The 22,076-nt window shown below is 31.7% G+C and overlaps 1 protein-coding gene across 7 annotated transcripts in view; it reads right to left on the minus strand.

Annotated features, from left to right (window-relative positions):
- Window positions 1-22,076, minus strand: part of LOC129906420 (SH3 and multiple ankyrin repeat domains protein 2) — a 64,664-nt gene that overhangs the window by 18,253 nt on the left and 24,335 nt on the right. For all 7 annotated transcript variants that reach the window (XM_055982195.1, XM_055982192.1, XM_055982191.1 and 4 more), the window contains 5 exons: window positions 11,549-11,674; window positions 11,031-11,362; window positions 6,209-6,377; window positions 2,874-3,068; window positions 2,398-2,464 (listed from right to left, as the gene is read on the minus strand). In XM_055982195.1, the coding sequence (XP_055838170.1) occupies window positions 2,398-2,464; window positions 2,874-3,068; window positions 6,209-6,377; window positions 11,031-11,362; window positions 11,549-11,674 (889 nt within the window). The remainder of the gene's footprint in view (window positions 1-2,397; window positions 2,465-2,873; window positions 3,069-6,208; window positions 6,378-11,030; window positions 11,363-11,548; window positions 11,675-22,076) is intronic.

Here is a 22,076-nt window from a genome sequence, read left to right on the forward strand (position 1 = left end):
AAAAATAAGTTATAAGTTAACGAAGTTGAAACTTCTTTCCTTCGAAAGCAGTAGATCAACAGCCTTCAAGACAATCAAAACGATCTCTTTCATAAACCCTTCAGTTCGAAAGTAAGCCTAGAACTTGTATTTTAGCTAACAAAAATAGTGAAAAGCCTTTTTGTGTCCCAGTACGAGTCCTGAGTCCGGAAAAATGAACACAAATCTGCTAAGTGAATGTGATGCAAATGCATGACATACTCGTACACACTGCGATAGTTTTGAGATTAAGGATTGAGGTGACTATTTTTATAATTGATTTTTTGATTTCATTTATTAGTACTTTTTTTTTTTGACAGGAGGAAATCTTCAAAAGACACTTGGCAGTATTCGACACCAAGTAGAGTGGGACTAACCACTAAAAACACCTCTTAATCAGGACCAATCTTGAAAGATCGACATCAGATTTTTCTTTCTTAACTTTGTAAAATCATTTTGGGGGAAGTTTAAACTTTTAATACTTTATTAGTATGCAACTTTCTTGTATTCAAGGTCAGGCAGTTTTGAGACGTGGGAAAATGTACTTAACTTAACTATTGCCAGCAATTCTTCCGATTTGGTGGTTAAGAATTGAAAGGTATCCCTTCAGGACTGGGCTGAAAAAAATTCGTACAGGTGCGCAGCATACCTAATCTGAGAGGACACTCTAATCTTTCGTTTCTTAAAATGCCCGACGGGTCCTGGATCCGACTGGATCCTTGGAATTACTCTCTTTTTCTAGATCTGGATAATAAAAGCTCTAGTGGACCAATTCAATATTTTTTTTTAAATCAAGTCTGAACAAGGCTATAAACTTTATGAGAATCTGCAAAAAGGCGTTTGAAAAATTGTTTCGTTTCTCAAATATCAATAAAAATACAAAATAGTTTTTAAAGTAATTAAACCAAATTATTAACTTAAACTATCTTTTATCTGAATTCACTTTATGTAATTTGGTTCAGCATAACAGTAAGCCCTCAGTCCATTTGCTCCAAAATATGTTTTCCCTACCGTGTACCTTAGATGAGGGCAGATTATGGTTCAGAAGAGAAGAATATTAGCTTAATCTATTGCTTAAAACCTTGGAGTGAATCTAAGAAACTCATTCCTGGACGAAGACGGTTGTAAGATTGAGAGCACGACCCGCTCACAGTAAATCATAATAAAACATCAACAAACTCAAGAGAGTAGAAAAGAGCTAGCATAAGCAAAACTGGAGCTCCCACCGGTCCTATCCAACAGGTACCTTTAGCGTTATCCTGCATCTCCTACCGCCAGACCTTCTTATCAAATACCAACGCTTTAAGGCTTAAGGAAACTAGATGTTGGAATGCCAAACAATTTGGTCATCATGCGGTTCGAGCGGATTAATGCACTAGGTACTTCCTTGTATGAGTTCACATCTATTCAAGGAGACATTAGCCACGGTGATGAGTGTCTTCAAGACTTATGTTTGTACTGATGTAATGTAGGGTTGGTGCTTAACAATTCTAAATTATTTAGGCTGCTTTTTGTTTCAAGCAGAACTGCTACCTAATAGAGAAGAATGCAAAATAATAAGACAGAATCCACATCAGAAACTATTTAAGCCATTGCACCACAACATTCTCCAAATTCATCCAACAGTGCATATATCCAGCCCTATAGGGAGTTTCACGTGGAAAGTTTTCCATCCGAAATATTTTTGTTCGCCCGGAATTTTTAAAGGTATCGTGAGTTTCACCCGAAGGGAATTCTTGTTCGGCACCAAAATTTGAGTGAGAGGAGAGCTGTCGACTACCTCGCATATTACCTGAAAAAAATGCCGAGAAAATACCGAGAGACGTCCGAGCGTCAACAACTTTTTGCTCACAATCGTGAGCTACCATCTCAGTTTATCCCTTTACAAGAAAAAGTGATGGACACAATTTTGGTGGATATTAAGATTATCGTACTTTAATATCTTTCAAGCAAATGAAGCGAGTAGGTACCGATATTTTCATTTTAGTTGTTGTATAAAAATAATAATAAATTGTAATAGAATAAAAAAAATATATATGGGTTAGAATTAAATTTGGTGAACATAATAGCAAATTGAAAGTTCGTTTATGTTATTAAATGTGGAATGCTTTAATAAATAGAATACAAAAAATATTATCTAGGAAACGACAAACAATCCAGAAGAAAACGTATGCAAAAAAAAGTTAAAATTGGTTTATACTTATATCAATGCAAATGAGTAATTAATATAACAATGGTAATCAACAATAAAATTGAAAATAAATGCAAAAACATAGTATTATATAAAACTTTAACGATCATACATTATTTGTTGCAATAATTAAGAATTTTGTAACAAAAACTTAGTATACATATTTACTGTCATCTTTATTTACTTACCAATGTCATCTGTTTTATAGTTCTGTATAACCTCCGCGAGCTCTAGATTTCCAGCAATCACTGCGACCTATTTAATAATAAATAGTTTTGTCTTTTACTTTTATGTATAAATAATCGCAACTAAAAAAACATATAATAATATTTAAAAAACAAAATAAATGTATATACCCTTTAAATTTTTAAAATAAAACAAAATTAGGTCATACTTCATTGGAAAAAAAAGTTAGATTAAACCTCTATTACAATTTAATATTTTACATTTAATTTCAATACAAAGTCGTATTGAACAAAATAATTACAAGCAACAAATTGTATGTACTAGCGATTAAAATTACAGAAAAAATAATCATCAACCCGAAAAATAAAACCAAATCCAAAAATATATTTTAAATACAAAAAACAAAAGTATTTAAATTAGAAATAGACCACTTGTTATTAGTTATTCTCAATAAATATTATTAGATAGAAATAAATACCTGATAGGGAGTTTGATTTGCATAATTAAGGGCCTCACGTTGGGCACCCCGAAAAAGAAGCATTCTAGCACAAGCCTCTTGGTTGTTAACAGCGCAAACATGCAATGGTGTATTACCGGAAGCGTTACGGCCATCCATGTCCGCACCATAAAACAATAAATGTTCCAAATGGTGGACTAGACCATGCCGGCAAGCCTAGTTTCATAATATAGATATTATTTATTTTATTTAAGGGGTTACATTTCTTTGTTTAAATTTAAAGAAAAGTTCAAGTCAATCAATGAAGAAATTTTATTTTATTAGAGAACCAAAGATACACCAAATTCATTACAATTAAAAATATAAAAAACTACTTTTAACCATCACCAAAATTTAATAAAATCTCTTTCTATATTTCAGCATTTGAATAGTTATTTTATATTGTCAAATTAGTTTGATATCACACAATGTTTGATGTTAGTCTTGTGACTTTAACTACAGGGAACACTATTAAACGGAAATATAAATTTTGTGTTTAATATAAAAATATGTTGCTTTTAATATTTGTACGTACAATGATTTTTTTTTAAAGCACTTGATCAACTAACTCATTACCTTCAAACTTAAATTTTTTGGGTTACACCTTACATTTGTATAGTTTGAGTGAAATCATACATTGAATACAGATTTTGGAACCGTTTGCTGAATCGAAACTTAAGCATTTATGTTCTTCATAAATCTTTGTGTGATAGTTTATGCAGAGGAGTTTCAACAAACATCCCAACTATAATTTAGAAACTGTCTCTGAAACTCTTTCAATGTTCAATCGCGGTTCTATTCATTCTTATTAAAAAAGATTTGTATTTATGCTTACTTTTAAGGAAATTTCTGATTATAACAGACATGTAAGATTTTAAAATAATTAAGTCTAATCACAACATTCTTTTATAGAGTCGAAATTCGGGGTTTCCTTTAGACCACAACGGTTCTTTGAGAGTGTGCAGATCCCTAGCAGTATTTACCATTCAACACCGTTACACCCAAAAAGTGGAAATATTTTGTTTTTATAAAAATAAATATATGTTTTATTAAAATCATATTGAAAGTAAGGAGTTAATAAAATAAATCAATGTGATGGCTGGTGTTGTTTCTAAGCTAACAAGTTATTTATATTCGGATAAAACGAACATAACTGAATTCTGAAATCAGGTTCTACATCAAATTTATTTGTATATTTATTTTTCGTACACAGAGAAAAAATCCTATGTAAAATCAAGTGGAAAAATTGATGTTTTCTAAAATGTTCCTTTTTCGACTAAATTTAAACATCAACTCCCGGCTGAGGTTGGAAGTTTTGAGAAATAAAAGGAAAACATTCAGAGAAGAAAGAGAGAGAGAGAGGGAAGCCCATAGAGAAGATAGAAAATTTCAAATGCAGCATAGTTTTTTTTTAGATACATAAATAAATTTGTTTTAACAGGAACGGAATCTTTTCAAAATAATCCAAAAAGCTTTGAAGCAAAATCATTGGTAAATAATATGATGTTTATTTTTATTGATTTTGCATTGGTTTTTTTCTGTGTGTATAAACAAGGATTGAAAATGCTTTTTCATAACATAGAAAAAGGAATTAATACTTAAATAGCACTTTCGTTTATTAAATAATATTGTTTTCTAGCCAGAAAGCATATTGCTTTACCAGAATACGAAAACAATCATGTTTTAAAATACAAGGTGTGGTGCTGAATCACAAGAAATATCAATAAACTAATTTTCTCAATATCAAATACAAATAGTGTTTTTTGTGAGTTTTGCAAACCCATCTTTAACTCGTTTGAATAAAAACGTCACATAGATATGCATCTTGTGCGTACCATGTTAAATCATTAATACAGATGCGGAATTTAAATGATAAATAACTATTCCTCGGGATAGCCAAAAGTAAACAATCAAAAAATTCTATATTCGAAAATCGTTGTAAATTGTACAAAATTATCAATTTAAATTCTTAATATAAATTTTTACAATTGATAAGCTCTTGTTTTGCGCCTAAAAACCACTCTTCAACTGTGAAATGACTAACTCTTAGAAAGTTCTTATTTTGCGTTTTGAAGCTCTTTTAATGTTCTGTACAATTTATAACTTCCATGATGGAACAAACTATCATTTCTTTTTTGGCTGATTTTAGCACCAAAGTGAATGGAGTTTGAACTAGTTTTTAAATCTTGCTTCACTAAGAGCGGAATTCATAGTCGTTACTAGAGTTAAGATTTTACTCAACTCCAGTAAGTTGAGAAATATTTCAAGCAATCGCTCAAGGGAATTGAAAATAGGGCTGTCACTTGAGTAAAGAAAAATCTTGTCTTGAGGAAAATTTGTTCTTAAACTCGAAAATTTGACTGATTTGAATTAATTATCATAAAAAAAAAAACATTTTTTGTAATAATTCGCCATCGGTTTGATTTGTCGCGATTAAACAATATTTAAAAATAAATAAATACCAACTTTTCAAAATGTCCTTCGTCAAGAGAACACAGAATTGTTAAACACAAAAAACGGTCGCAATGACACTTGGGTTTTAATGTCAACCGACTGAAAAAAACTTAAGAGTTTCCTCAATAAAAAAAAGTCTCCTCAGGCGTTCACTTGAGAAAAATTTCGACTCCAGTATTGACTATGAATAAGGATTCGCTTGAGCAAATGCTTAAGATATTTCTAAACTTGAGTCACGACTCTGAAATCCGCCCTAATTTACGTTGTTCTAAAAAAATGAAATATTCTCAAGACTAATTTAGAATATTTTTCAATATCTTTGGCGATTGTACTCCGCGTAGTAGTGCATTTTCAATATTAGCTCCTATTATTGTTGCATAATACCAGCATAAGCCCAAACTTGGTTTAATGTTAAGTTTAACATTTCTGTACTGAAACTAATTTTGTCCATGCTTTTGGAGTGGTCCTGTTTAAATAACACAAATAAAACAGTGCTTTTGTGAAATAAACAACAACAAAAAAGTCATATTGTGTTTTTTACAAGTTCCTCTTCCTGTCAAAACAAAGATCTCTTTAGTTTACCTGATCAAAGCGCCTATCTTAACTTATATTTTTGTTTCTATTCAAGAGACGCGCAGTGTATATGTGTGTTAATCTAAATTAAAAAAGTTTCAATATTAAAAAGCAACATATTTCAAACAGTTTATTCAATGTCTTCACAGAAAGAAGGATTGCATAAATATGTATGTGATTTATTTTACCCTCTCATTATTCGGTGAATGTTTCCCAAAACTTTCTGACAAACTAACGCCCAATTGAAATCGCTTGCACGGAATGAAGACTCAATCAAATACTCAACTTACCTGATGAACTTCCTGCCAACCTTGATTATCTTGAATGCCAAGAGTTGCATGATCATGCAGCAGGCTTTCTGTTATTTTAGGATCACATTTTTTTGTTACTGAGATATATAACGGAGTAATACCACGTCCATCTTTATAATTGGGGGATGCCCCAAGTTCCAAAAGGGTGCTGTAAATGTAAAATGTAATTATTTGTAGTATTTAATTCATAGTTCTAAATATAAGAAAAAATAAATAATCAGATTTTAATTTGGTCAGTTTTACTGGGGACCTGATCTACCAGCTCAAAACCTTAATATAGAAACCTTGTTGTAAGTTAACTTGTAGCACAACTAGCTTCAGCAATTTAATTTAAACCATTTGCAAAAGTATCTCAAGCACGCGTATATGGCCAACACTATGTAGAAATCGCTGAAATAGTTACATGCCATTTGGTTTGGTATATGTGATGACTTGTTTTCTCGCACTCCCAAACCAAGTCCACCTTCTAAATTGAGATAAAATTAACTTCTATCAAGTTGGCGATTAATTAGGCGATAAGTTTTGTATAAGTCAATAAAACTTTTAGTAAATCACCCATAAACTTAATGGTCACATTGCAAAAGACGTTGCTCAGTACAATGAGTATTAAGTTGTTTTGTAATATATTGCCCAACAATTATTGTGTTTTGTTTATATTTTTGATTAGACCGAAGAGAAAATATTTGGTCATTTAAAATTTTGTACTGTTAAGAGGTTATGAAATGATGAAAAACATATCTGAAATATTTCATAGTGGAGAAATCGTTTCAAATCATCTTCTTTGTAAAATATCAATTAATGTAACAAGTAGATTATTCCGTCATTTTGACTTTTTTAATTGTTTGCATTTTGTGTTGATTTTCATAATTGTTACAGTTTTGTCTATTTAATTTTTAATCATATAGATTGAAAATAATTTTAAAGAATAATTTAAAAAATAACACCGGCACACAAAAAAAAAGTGTCATGTAACAGGAACCACACCTATCTTTCCATATGATTTTGGGCACGCTGAATCCGAATTTCAAGTCCGTTTGGCCCGGTCACCCTCTAGTTTTGAGCTGTGGCTGCATTTTGTTTGAATTTGTATGACTTTTTTGGATTTTTTTGCATTTTTCTCAAAACTGGAGGGTGTTGGGGCAAAACGGACTTGAAATTCGAATTCAGCGGGTCCAAAAACATATAGAAAGATAGGTCTGGTTCCTGGAACATGAAACTTTTTTTTTGTGTGCGGGGGATGATAGCGACATGTCGCTACATTGCCAGCACACGTAAAAAAAAGTTTTATGAACCCTCCAGTTTTGAGAAAAATGTAAAAAAGACCCCAAAAAAGGCAAAAACATTCTTTTTTTTTAGTTTTTTGCATTTTACTCTAAACTGGAGGGTGACAGGGCCAAACGGACTTGAAATTCGGATTCAGCATGCCTAAAAACATATAGAAAGGTAGGTCTGGTTTTTTTTTGTGTGCCGGTGTAATTAATTCTAAAAATAAAATATATGTTCATAAAATTTGTTTTTTTCAGTATTAAGTATTATTATGTATGTTGTACAGCAAATAATTACGATTTGTAGTTAAAAAATAAATAAATGAATTTTATTCCTGACACATGTTTATATAAAGTTTCGGACAAAAAATTTGCAACTAAAAGTGAAACCAAACAAATTCAAACTATTCAAATTCGTTAGTTTCATTCAATACCATACATTGCGAAAGCTATTACATAGGTATTATATAATTTTCAAAATAAAAAATAATTTTTGAGTAAATTACGCTGAATTGTATCTAGGCATTTGGCTCAGTTAAATTTTGCAAAATCAATAATACCTAAGCCTTCTCATATCTTCGTCTGGACATCTCAAATTTTCTTGATTAATTTTGAGTTTGACGATCATCCAAAGATTTTCTATTGAACACAAATATGGTGACTACGATGGGCAATCCATAACTGTGATATTTTCATCACCAATCGCGTTTTGGCTTATTGTCGTAGGTACTGGAAGACCAAACATAACATAACATAAACAGGGTGTGCGTCCCACATTGAATTTTGTATCATTTGTAATTGTTTTTTTTTTTTTTTTAACTTTAGTTAGAAATTTTGCAACTACTGAAGGTCTAAAAAACAACTTTTTTTCCCTAACTTCAGATTTCAGGGATACAGTGTTGTTCACTTGGTTAGACGCACCAATTTTCGTTTACATAAATTTCATTGTTTTTTTGTGTTTGTGCAAGAATAACCAAAAAAAATTGTATTTATTAGAATGGTTCTTTAGTTCTAAATAGAAAAACAAAAAGAAATAGTGGGTGAGTGGAAGTTAACGGTACTTTTTACTCTTTCTTGTCTCTAATGTAAGAAAAAGGGCAGATGTTTTTGGTTCACATGATTAGACGCACACCTTAAATTAGTTAGTTTGGCGAGATCTATTGCGCTGATTTGATTAAATTTCGAAGATTAAGCATCAAGAAGTTATTTTTTAGTAATTTTCATTCAAAATCTGTTGATAAAAGTTCTGAGTGCGAAAGAATAAGGGAAAAATAACGCGTTGGACTAGAAAGGTTTTTCCACAAGCACCATTGCCAAAAGAATGGGATAAAGTGACCATTTCGAGAGGAATTATTTTAAAAATAGTGCCTTTTATGAAAAACACTTCAAGGGAGGAACAATAGAAGCTTTAACACCTCAGGAAAAAAGAAAATTTATAAAAAAAGCGTCGAAAACAGCTCTAACCCCGAGCTAAATTAAAGAAAAAGCTGGGATAACGGTAAGAACATCAACTTTTCGGTGAACTTTTTTTAATGCTGAACATCCTAGTTTAAAATAAAAATAGTCTTTAAAAACGCCGTTTGAAAAAAAGAGCGGTTTGAAACGAAAACCAAATCGAATGTAATATTAAATTGCTCCCAAAACCATTACTCCTGCTTTTCTTGAATGGTGAAGTGTCAAAAACTTTTCCTCCTTGCGAAAATCGTGAAAGTAGTGGTAATACCCATAGGAACAATTCAAATTAAACTCTTTTTCATTAGAAAAAAACACATTTCGCCAATTTAAAAAACTTCAAAAACTTGTTTCCCACGTTATGTGAAGACGTGTGATCTCCATCCGCTGTTTCTTTCAAATTGTGTTTTTTAAAAACTATTTTTAAGTTTTATTTTAATCTAGGATGTTCAGCATTAAAAAAAGTTCACCGAAAAGTTGATGTTCTTGCCGTTATCCCAGCTTTTTCTGTAATTTAGCTCGGGGTTAGAGCTGTTTTCGACGTTTTTTTAATAAATTTTCTTTTTTCCTGAGGTGTTAAAGCTTCTATTGTTCCTCCCTTGAAGTGTTTTTCATAGGAGGCACTATTTTTAAAATAATTCCTCTCGAAATGGTCACTTTATCCCATTCTTTTGGCAATGGTGCTTGTGGAAAAACCTTTCTAGTCCAACGCGTTATTTTTCCCTTATTCTTTCGCACTCAGAACTTTTATCAACAGATTTTGAATGAAAATTACTAAAAAATAACTTCTTGATGCTTAATCTTCCAAATTTAATCAAACCAGCGCAATAGATCTCGCCAAACTAACTAATTTAAGGTGTGTGTCTAATCATGTGAACCAAAAAAATCTGCCCTTTTTCTTACATCAGAGACAAGAAGGAGTTTAAGTACCGTTAACTTCCACTCACCCACTATTTCTTTTTGTTTTTCTATTTAGAACTAAATAACCATTCTTATAAATACAATTTTTTTTGGTTATTCTTGCACAAACACAAAAAAAAATTAAATTTATGTAAACGAAAATTGGTGGGTCTAACCATGTAAACCGCACTGTAAATCGAAAAAAAATATGCAGTTTTACTAAAGCCTTATTTTTTTGGTAACTCAGTACCTAGTAGGGTGTGTAACTTTTGTATGGCCGAAAAAAAGTACTCTAGTTTTGCAATGTAATAGTGGTAAAAAGTTGTATTAGGGTCTAAGGTTTCATATTATGAAAAAAAAATTATAATATCGTTCGCCTTTGGCTCGCTCAAATCGGTTGAAGTTGTTGAGAAAAAAATGATTTTATATGAAAAAATGAATTTTTTTCCTTCGCTTATTTTTCGCAGCTTTTATTACTAAGTGTTCAATTCCAACAAATATAAGCTTAAAAGTTTTTTTTTGGAATAATCTTTCACGTGAAAGCCTAAAAATATTTAATATATTTGTTTTTGTATCCAAACATACATAATGTATATTTCAAAAATCTCTAAAAATCCAGATTTCTTCGATTTCTTCCTATATTTTGAGCGAGCCAAAGATATTAATTAAAATTAAAATGAAAATTGTAATCGCAGGATTTAATTTTGATAAGCAATGCAACTTTTATAAGCTATTACTTTTAAAAATTCCATACTTTAGCATTTTGACACACCCTAGTACCTAGCTCAGTAAAAATTTTCAAGGTAAACAACAACAAATGATTGCTAAGGATAAACAAGGATAGTGGTTAGCTGTTTTTGTCCACTTTTCATGAAAGGCCATTCACTTAATGCTTGACCAAAAAAAAATTCCACATCTGAATATTGATGTTCCAGTTTGGAGTTTTTTTCGGTGTGGTCAAGCCTTTAAAATTAGAAATTATTTTGTAAATATTGACACTTTTTTCACTGAATTTGTTGTTTTTTTTTTGTAAAAAAAATTGAAGCAAGACTGAATTCAAGGTTTGTAGGCAGTGAATCACTGTTATTTTTTTTGTTTATTTTCATTATTTTCGGCTGAGTTTCTAATGTATCTTTTAAATATGATTGAACAAATCGTTAGGTAAAATTTAACAACAAACTTACGTTACACCTTCCAGCGAGTCCTTTTCGACAGCTTTGTGAAGAGCCGTTGCTCCGTCCTTCGTTCGATAGTCCAGCAAAGCACCGCCATTTACTAGTGCGATCAGAAGTTTATTTGGTTTTTTAGCTCCGGTAGCCACAGTCAATGGAGTTTCACCACTTTCCGGACAATGGAAATTGGGGTCCAGCCCTTTTGCACACATTTTGGCAATTTTCTCCACATGCCCGCCATTAACGCATTCAAGGAATCTTCGAAGGTTAGCTCTTGTATGTAAGGCTTTTAACTGCCGTTCATCTAAATTTAGCATCTTGTAAACACGTCTTTTGTATTTTAGCTAAAAAACGATTCAAAATATATTGAGTTTCATTGGTCGGTCAAGTTAAAGGTATTTAAGAGCCCACAAAAAAATTCAACAGCTACAAAAAAACCCTCGCATTTATTTTCAACCTTTCTTGAGTTATTTCGTTCAGTATTTTGCCCTATAACTTAAAAACTGTCCAGGCTACAAATTTTAACTTACTTCTAAATATCCGACAGGTCCATTGAATGGGTAATCTCCTAAACGACGTTCTTCATCGAGAAACTTTCCTGCTTTGCCGTTTGAAGGCGGGCAAAATAGTCCATAGTTGAAACTTTCTTTGAGTTCCTGAAAAAAAAAGAAAATAAGTATTAAGATTCGGTCATCGATTTTAAAACAACTTGCATTGTTGCAAAACAGGGCCGATTTGGTATTCATAAAAAAAATCTCTGCGACACAGTGCTGTGAAAAAATTTCTTGTGACTCAACGAATCTAATGGGTCATATGCAAAAAAGGAACTCAAACTCTTTACTCACTTTAAAGAACATTTTCTTGAGATGGGTCTCAAGTTGGAAGGGGTCTATCTCCCCTTTAGAAGGGAGAGGCAGTTGTCTAAAAAATTACTTAAACACGACGGTAACACTTAAAAGACCAATCAATTGGTAGACTCTTTGGAATATAATTTTCTTGACATATGACGGAGAATATGAAAATTTATTTGGAAGTTGGATTGAGACAGGAAAAAAAATCGTATGGGAAATGGGCTATTCCCCTCCGTTTAGCTTGAATAAAAAATTATTAAAAAATTCATTTACAATGACGTGCTATACTTCTCTCATTAGTTTTGATTTAAACACAGTTTGTTTTTTTGTTTTCAAGAAATAAAAAGAAAACAAAAAACAAAACACCCTTTTAAATTATTTCTCAATAACGAATAAAAAATTATCTCTCAATATAAAATTGGACAGTGTTTTTCATAAGAGCATCATCCAATGACTAATTAGTCAACAATCGTTCAATTACACTGGTCGGCAACGAAAATGGAGCTTGAACCAAACCATACTTTTCTATAGGACTTTTGTGTGCTGATTCCGAATCTGAAGTCAAAATTTTACTGGCACGTCAAGTTTTCGAAATATTTAAATATTAACAGGTCAAAAACGCGTTTTTGTGGTATTTTTATCGTTGAATTTCATCACCGTTAAATTTTTTTTCGCAAAACTACATATGCAATATTCAAAGGCCATATTTTATCGTCTTAAATAGGTATAGAAAGGCATGATATCTCAAAATCTTGGTGGTGAAGGTAACTTATGGTTTTTGAAGCAGATTTGAAGTAAATTTCAGTTTTCGACTCCCGATTCGGTTGAAAAAATAGAAAAATATTACGGAAAAATAATATTTTTAGATCTAATGTCAAAAAACAATTCATTTAAAATAAGTTTTTGGAACATTATAGCTAAAATTGTGATGAGCAGAGCTCAAAAACTGGACGTGATAGAAAAAATCTGTAAACTGTTTTGAATTCAGCACACTCGAGTTTATAAAAATCACCTTACAGAGTTCTTGCTCCCGACTTTTTTTTTTTTTTGCCGACCAGTGTTATTTGAAAATAAGAAAAATTGTGTGTTTAGATGAGTTCATACGATTTTTTTGATAGCAAATCGGCAATTTTTTTTATCACTTTTGAAAGATAAAATTGGATGTTTACATGGTTGTTTGGAATAATCATTTTTATCACAAAAACAAAACCGACTTTCATGGATCAAAATATAGGTTTTCTCATATTCCTATATTCCAAAAGCTAGACCTGAAAAAATTGACCTGAAGAAATGGACCACACTGCAGGCACCAGCTTTCCAATACAAAAAGAATTATCAAAGAAAAATAATAATAATTTCGTTCCGATTCTCCGAAGAATAAACATCATGTGAGATAAAGAAGAGCAAGTCGTTGCGCTCGTGATTTGTTCTAAGCGAAGTTCACAGCAAAAATTAAATTTGCTCGCGAACGTGACCCTACACTGCGAACATGGAAGCCAAGCCCAAGAAACACAAGAAAATCGAAATTTCGCCAACAGCGAACCGTTCGAAAACAAGTTCCCTACACGACGAATATATAGCTAGCACGAACAAGTTCGGCGAGCATGTTCGTCGTTTAGGGCCAGCTTAAGCCAATTTTCAACCTTTTTTCATAAAAAATACCTCGTTTGATAACTGTACTTTAAATTGTTTGATTGTTATTTTTTGTTGCCCACATAAAAAATTCCAATTTCTCTTTTAGAGAAACTACACAGTTCGAAAAAAATCCTTCATGTCTGATTGTCATCCCGATTTTGATTGATTGATGATTATGAGCCCTAAACTTGATCTACTACAGTACCCACGCAAAGAGTTAAAATACATGCAAATTGAGTTTTGCAGACCAAACTATTATTTTGATAAAAATCAACAAATAATTTAAAAAATAGAGGATTTATTGAAAAAATCATGTTTCTATTACTTACAGCCTCGTAAATGCAAACAAAATCTACAAATATCTTTGATATTTGACGTTGAACTTTTTGCGAATTTTTCTGAGGTTTTAATGTCATCTTTTTGTTTTAGACTAAACCACTGTGTCTAGCAAAGAGAATATTTTCATGGAAATGCATATAAAACCATTTTAGGACTTTATTTGGTATTTTCCAGTCCAATAGAAACTTTCAAAAACTTTACAATCAACTAGACTTTAAGGTGCCAAATCAATTCTACGATTTTTTTATTTTGAAACAAGGAATATCTTTATTTTTTTCACATTGATGATTGGTTTCGTTCCTTAAATTTTACGCCAACCAGTTTAGATATTCAGAACACAAGGAATTATCTAGAAGTATAACCATCTTCGGACTGCTGGCCGACAACAAAACAGAAGATTGAAAAAAAAAAAATAAATGACCAGCCCAGAAGAATGCCTCCCGAAGAGGAGATTCCTAAGTGATCAGCTTCAGCATATATAGATAGTTATGGTCACTTATTTTTTAGATTTTGTGGTGAGAGGATACAAGAGTAAGGCGGATGTTTTGGTTTCGTTGCTAGGAATGGTATATCTACCGAGGATCTTGGGCATAAGAAAAGACGACGATGACGGTAACAAGTAGCAACCTGCTTGAGTGCTGGGGAAACAACCAACGAGTAACGAAAAGAATACGAGGAGATACTGATAAGGTCAATGACTATGTGCTGGAGTATCTGAACCGTTTTTTTTTATTGTGCTTATAGTTAGTTCTTCTTCGTAAGTTTATTAAACATACTTGCCTATTGGCAAAAGCAAGAACAGAATTTTTACCTTCTAAGGAATTCAGACTTCAGTTGGGTGACTTTAGCTGGACAATATTTACCACAAAGAACTTGAAGGAACTTTGAAAAAAGACATGCCTACCATTTCAGTAGCCATAAACTTTGAAATTGTCTTCAATTGTTTATGAAGATGTATGTACTTAGCGGTGAAATTGTTTTTACAAATTTGAATAAATTTCGGACTTATTTGGGAAAGGATTTAGGATAAAATCTTGAATAAAGGTCTTAAAAGTATCTTTAAGTTCTTTAGTAAATTTTTAAATTCAAGGAGCCATATCATCCAAGGCGTTAAAAAAAAAAAAAAACGATAAGAAAACAACTAGCCGTAGGAAGTGGAAATGATGCTTCAGAATACTGGTTATCTTCATAATGGGTAGAAAAGTTAAGTGCAAAGAAAACGCGTAAATAAAAGATTTGGTTATATGTTCTAGGTTCCCTAGTGAACACTTCGCCAAGGTAAGACAGTTTAGAAAAGATAACAAAGCAAATCTTTAACTAGAATGATGAAATTATTCTGAGTTATTTGAATGCGAAGTTAGGAAGAGAAGGCATCTTTGGAAGCACAGTCGGAAACTCGACACCACATCCAATAACGAAGTCAGGCTAGTTGACTTTGTTGCGGGGGTAAAATTTTGTAATAGCTTGTACGCTATTCTCGCAGCTCAGCATTCCCAAAGGGACATGGAAATCTTCAGATCAACCGCCAACTAGATTGACCATATTGACCATATTGCGACCCAATCTAGACATTCCTCCAGTATTACGGGCGTCCAACATTGACTCTTACCACTACATAGTGGTAGCCAAGTATATACTGTGAGGAGGTTTAACGTTTGAAGACTACAGCAGCAAGATTGCAAGGTCCTTTTCCGATAGCGCCTCGAATAATCTCTTAAGAATCTTTCGCGCCGCCGCGGCCGCCGAGTTGAGGATAACCTCTTTGGGTGTATGCACCAACTCATCTGGTTGGAGGAAAGCATGCCCACAGAATGGAACCCGATTATGGTGTATATGTGTAATTAACCATTTATAACTAATATAATAATATTTCATATTTTTGAATTGTATCTTCCATTTAAAAATGTAAACGAATGGGCCTTACCAATAATATATGTATCGCCAAACACACTTTTAAGTATCGTCCGTCGGGTCAAATTTAATTAATTTAATTAATGTTAATTTGGGTGTTTTGCTAATAAGCGTTCTATTACTACTACATTCGCTGTTAAAAAGACAGCATTTAAGTGACATAATCGTCGGTTAAGGATGTAAATCTCGCACATCCATTTTTGTAAATGGTTCAAAAGAACGATTTATTATATTAAATTTTAAGTAACTGATTTAATAATGAATAAAAGAAAACATTTATTCTTAGTTTGCCGATCGTTTTCAATAACTTAGGAGTAAGTGCGTGCAATCCAGTGGTGCATGTTGAACTCCGAATGCATCCAAGAAAAACGTGACATAGTTTCTCCCATTGCAGCTGAGCCAGTTAGCAGTGTGGATTGGAATTAAAAATTAAACTATTATGATACAACAATCTACTATAGCATATTTGAAAGGATATATCCTAAACGTGGACACAAAGAAGATATTTTTACAAAAAATCCATCATTTAATAGTGTAAATAAGGGTGAAAAGAGATTGTAAAATTATTTGCTAAACGGTAGGACGTTGAGAGTTGATTTTTTAATCGATAGATAAATTTTCTACAAGAATTCCATAGGTGTTGAAAAAACTCTTGCAAATGTGAAGTTCTTAACCGAAAGCATGAGTAAGACCTTAAGTAAAGTGTTTATTATGGGTAGATGAAATTTTTTAAGACAAATTGAGTTGTATGTACCATTAAAAATTTAATGAAAAAAAATTGTTTTGATTTATTTTGAAATAAAATTCTAGAAAAACACCTATTTTTAGCGTCGTGTTTAATTTTTTAAATTTTTCATTCTAGCATTTTCTAAGGCTAGGTCACGTTGAGCGCATGGACAACAATGCTCCGGCCCGGAAATTTTTCGACTCCAACCCAGAGGGACGGCGGGCGCAGTGGAGAAAGACCTCGTCTGAGGTGGCGAAACCAAGTGGAAGGAGGCCTCAATCAACTTGGCGTGCGAAAACCCCTTTTCAAAACTACATCCAAACTTAGCTGAGATCACAACGTTTTTCAGATTTTTCCCCATTGACTGAACTACAACGATATCACAAGACACAAACGAGCACATCATATTGACATCTCGATATCAAAAATATAAACACACATCTAGAACAGACAAACTGAAGCATGTTTTACAGCAACGCTTTTAAAAGCATTCTATATCTAACATATTATGTACATATATAAAAGTTTCTATAAACTTCAGGGAATAGGATTGAAAAAAAAATTGTCTTGTAAATCCAATGAACTTCGTTACATTTTTCCACCAGCCAAAATAATTACAAACTCGAAAAGAGTTGATGGACTTTGTGGTCAAGATAAATTCTTTTCGTGACTTAAAACATGTTGGTAATCAAATGAACTTGTAACAAATGCACAGTACAAAAAATCATTACAAGTACACAGAGCGAAAATATCCGCTGGGATAACTTTACTTTTGGTATATTTAATCACACTATAGTTTAACATACCAGAAGTAAGTTGAATTTTATACCAAAAGTATTTTTTCTTTGTGTACATGCATAAGAGTTGTCGTTAAATGATTTTTTTTTATGTGAAATGGGCTCTGATAAAAAACTAAAGAAAAACTTTTTAAAATGTTGCCTTTTTTTTGTTACACTCTTTCTATAGCTAAACCGAATTCTACACTGTTATGGAAAAATGTTAAGAGTTACAAAAAAAACCTTCTTTTTAGTGATTTCTGAAGTTTTCGTAAAAGATTTAGGCTCATTTACTGAAACGGAACTTAAATCTTTATGTGAAACATAAACCCTTAACTCTACATAGTCGTTTGCACGAACTTCAAATTGTGTCAAAAATTTCTCTAAGTTTAACATAACTTAGGGGCAAGAAATAGTAGAACCTAAGGATTTTATGTTCTACATAACAAATTTTAATTGAGCAAAATGCCATATTATCCCTTAAAAAATGATTTTGTCTATAAAATTAACATCTGTTATTAATTTAAGAATGGTAAACTCATTTTTTAAACATGTTAACCATGGTTAAATTGGCTGCATAAATGTTTATAGAAGTGTTTATCAATTATCTGTCACTTATTGTGACAAAAAAATCCTTCACATGAATAATTTTTGTTTAAAAAACCAGACACTCATTATTATTTAACTATTTTCTTCAATAAAAACCACAAAATACCAACATTGTTTAAAAATTTCAGCTTAATTGCTCAAAAAAATTAAAATTTACTGACGTTTGTATCGATTTGAAGTTCTCAGCGATTTCTCGCATGAAAGTAAAACATTGCTAGGTTGAATATATATATTTTTTAGAAACTTAGAATAAACTAAGAAAAACATAAAAGAAAAAATTTAATTTTTTTCCTATGATTTTTTTTTGTTTGGTTTTTATGGTTTGATTATTCCTTTTTTTCAGAAGAATATACCAAATTTTTTTTGGAAAATGTTCGAAAATTTGCATATGCATTTATAACAAAAAAAATAGTTTTGTAAAAAACGCTTCAACAATTTTGTTTTGATTTCAAAAATTCTTTGTTATAAAAAAAATCAAATGGCATAAAAAAGTTGTTTTAGTAATTTTAAAAACAACTTTTTATTTTATTTGTAACATTTCTTATAAAATATAACAACATTTATCATAAGAGCAAGTTCGTGCGACCCAGTCGTGTATTTTATTTACCAAGTTGGCAACTTAAAAAAGGGCTACAAAAGAAACACCTTGTGTGCACTCTATTTTTGAGAACAATTTGGTGCGTTTAAGCTTTAAAGATGTGTATTACAAAGCTATTTTATAACAACACTACACAACAGCCCATCCCATTAAATCATACAAGTGTGGTTTATACCCTAGGGAAGGGACATTGCACTCTCAGCTCTAACATACACATAAATAGAAAAATGCATAAATTAACAACAGCGACTAGCCCGAGGTTAAGCAGAGTAGTGGGAAAACGACAAGTATAGATATCTTAGCACCAAATGACGACGAGTTCTCTTTGAATTGAATGGAAGAATCGTGACGAATTACACTTCGCTATTTCACCCCAACTGTAAGGTAAAGTTATGAGGGATTGCGTCTGTTTTTTGTCCTCAAGGGTTCTTGTATTTGTTTGGGTCGATACCTTGGAGTATGCCGTTGAAAATATATTCCTTCATATTCATGCAAAATAGAATCTGTTTTTTTTTTTAATTAATTGTTTATCTGCATTGCAAAGAATAAAGTGAAAATTCCTGTACAAATAGGAGTTTCATTTAGAAGCATTTGTCACACAAATACATATTTTATGTACGTACATATATAGCCGTTGGTTGGATTCTCATGGAATAATTTTAACATTACTGGACGTAAATACAGACGTCAACATTTAACCGGCTCTGGAGTTTGTAAAAAAATATGCAGTGGCTAAATTTTGACACTTTGGGTCATATGCATAAAAAATAGTAAATGCTTTTACTTGAAAAATTGTAAATTATGAACGTTTTTAATTCACATTTTGTGCATATCAAACCTAGTTTATAATTTACGCTGATAGGGCAACTTAAGGGCTCCCAGAATTTGGTAACTTGTTCATCCCGAATCTTTACGGTTTTCGATTAAATGCAGTTTTTATGAAATTTTAAAAATCTCTTCTTTGCAATTGTATTTTGCTTCTTCCGCCCATAACTGATTTTTTTACTATTCTTTCACTAAAACACTGCCTAAGTATAAAAGTTTCCAAAGTTGAAGTTAGATCAAAAAATATTACAATTGGAATTCAACCAAACAGGGGTTTTCAGAGCGAAAAAACATAGCCGTTTAGGAGAAAACAACACACTAGTTCATTCTCTTCTGATCATTCAAACTAAGCCTAATACCAGACTTTTTATTTAACTATGATGATAAATTTTTTTAATCTTTTTTTTTTTTCAAAAAAAATACTTTTTTATGTTTCAAATAATTTTGTCTGGTTTTTGACGTGGAGTGCTCCTTAGTGGGGTGTGACAAAATAGCTATTGAAGCAGCGTGTAGCGTAAAAGCAAATAAAAGAACACCAGAATTCAGTTGACCAGAGAAATAGAACAATACAAAACCGGGAGGCTTGCCGCCGATTTTTGAGATCAAGCCAGCGAATACCTCAGGCACATTTTATTAGTGTTAAGCAGATACGTGCGAGAGTTTTGATTCTCTTGACATAAAGATCATAACAGCGATTTTTTTTTTCAAAAATAACATTATTAAAAAAGCTGACTTTTTATTTAATGTAGATCAAAAGACAAAAAAACATTAAATGACGCCAACAAAATTCTATGAAGTTCATGCATTGGCCGATATTTCCAAGGTAGTTAAAAGTCTCTCTATCTCGTAACCGATAAATGGGAAAAGGAATGCAGCCATTTGTGTAACATATTCTAGTATTAGCTACTAACAAAGTGTTCAGCTGGTTTTTTTTCTAACAAACGAGAACAACAAGACATAATAACAATCATCCATGCCATATTACAACAAAATGCACTGCAAGTCTCTAAGATCTATGACCATCTCCAACCATCGACCGGCATCCATCTTCTTAGAGGTAGTTTTAGTTCCGAAACAGTTTCAAGTGCACAGTTGCCGTAGAGACATGGATTATGGATCATGAGGCTGTCAACTTTTTTTTCAGCTATTTTTATCCCTGTCATTGTTTTAAGTTTTTTGTATCTAAGCATGATGACAGTAAGTCCACTACAACCTATCCATCTTGGGCATTAATGTGGATTCATTTGTAGTCAAGCTGTACTCCATCTGAGTCTGTGTTACGATGGGTTTGTGTTATTGTTTGTTCCAGTGGTTTGGATTCAAGTAACAAATAACAAAACGCACACCCGGATTGACAGTTATTATGTGCCCCAGAAATGGGATTCAATTTCCTGCACTTGGTTGTTGGATTATTGAATCGAGTTCTTACTTATACGTGGTACACACGTTAAAAAAAAAATAAAACTAGTAGGTACTTTTTCAATGTAAAGCAATTGGCTGTTCAAACAACATTGTGTTCAAGTGAGATGTGTGTGTTATTTTTTTTTTTTTTGAATGTGTAAAAGTTTTGTTAATTGAAATCAAATCCAACCCAATCCAATTTGTGTTTCAAAATAAGTTTAATTTGTTCCATTTGTTAAGTTCTATTCAATTGTTACAGTACAAGTAATAAACGTTTATCTGAATTTTTTTCGTTACATAACCTAAGCACGAGAAATATAATAAATATTATATTTAAAATGCGATAAATTTCATGAACTGTTTTTTTGTATGTTTTTAAATTATATTTATATTTTATATTTTAAAAAATATTAACAAAAATCGGTTTTCTGTAAAGCTGGTTTATGGACGATAATTTTACGTGATAACGTCATTAGAATCCTCAAAATTAATTTTTTTTCAACATTAATTTGTAAGTTCCAGTTGACACGATTTATTTTTTGAGCATCTGTCAATTTGTCCAACTGGCGCATAGTTTCGAACAATTGAATGTTTTTAAAAGTTTTTGAGTCGATCAATAGACTCTTGCTGAGATAAAACAACTCTAAAATTGTAAAAAAAAAAATCAGGGCACGGAAATTGTTTACTACCGTAAGACGGGGTTACTTTGGCACTGCGGGGGTAACTTTGCCCAATAGATGATAGTTCTTAATTTGACTTTCAGGAACTATGCATTTTGGATATCAAAAGTACCGCAATGGACACAACAAAATGGATTCATTGACGAATATATAAAATTGTACTTCGTACAAATCTGTTGATCTTAAAAGTGGGATCAAGAAATATTCTTTTTTTCAAGTAAAAATAATTGAAATTAAGTTTTGGCCGTACACCCTCAAAATTTTAAAGTGATTTTTATGGTTTTTTTGTTGAAAATTACAAAAATTTTGGGAGGCCTGCGGATTCGGATTTAGCTCGTTGAGATACATAAAGATAGGTAGGTTAGGTTAAGCTTACTTATAATCATTATAACTTTAATATTTATATATATTTGCATATTAATGCGGTGGTAAATACAAAAAGATTTGTTTTGCTTTTTAAGGAAATTTTTAATTATAAAATGTAAACACTTTCCCAAACTAATTTTACACTGTAGGAATTAATCTTTCCATTAAAAAAAAGAAACAAAAACGAAAAGAGACAACAATTTGCAAACACTGAGCGAATATTAAAACATAGGCACAAGCATATTTGTACCTATATAGAATGAAAATGAATGGCATAAATATGTATACATACATATATTCCACAGACCAGACAGTCAATGACAATTTGTAAATTCCTTCA

The sequence above is a fragment of the Episyrphus balteatus genome, chromosome 1 (assembly GCF_945859705.1).
Source record: "Episyrphus balteatus chromosome 1, idEpiBalt1.1, whole genome shotgun sequence".
Taxonomy (NCBI): Eukaryota; Metazoa; Arthropoda; class Insecta; order Diptera; family Syrphidae; genus Episyrphus; species Episyrphus balteatus.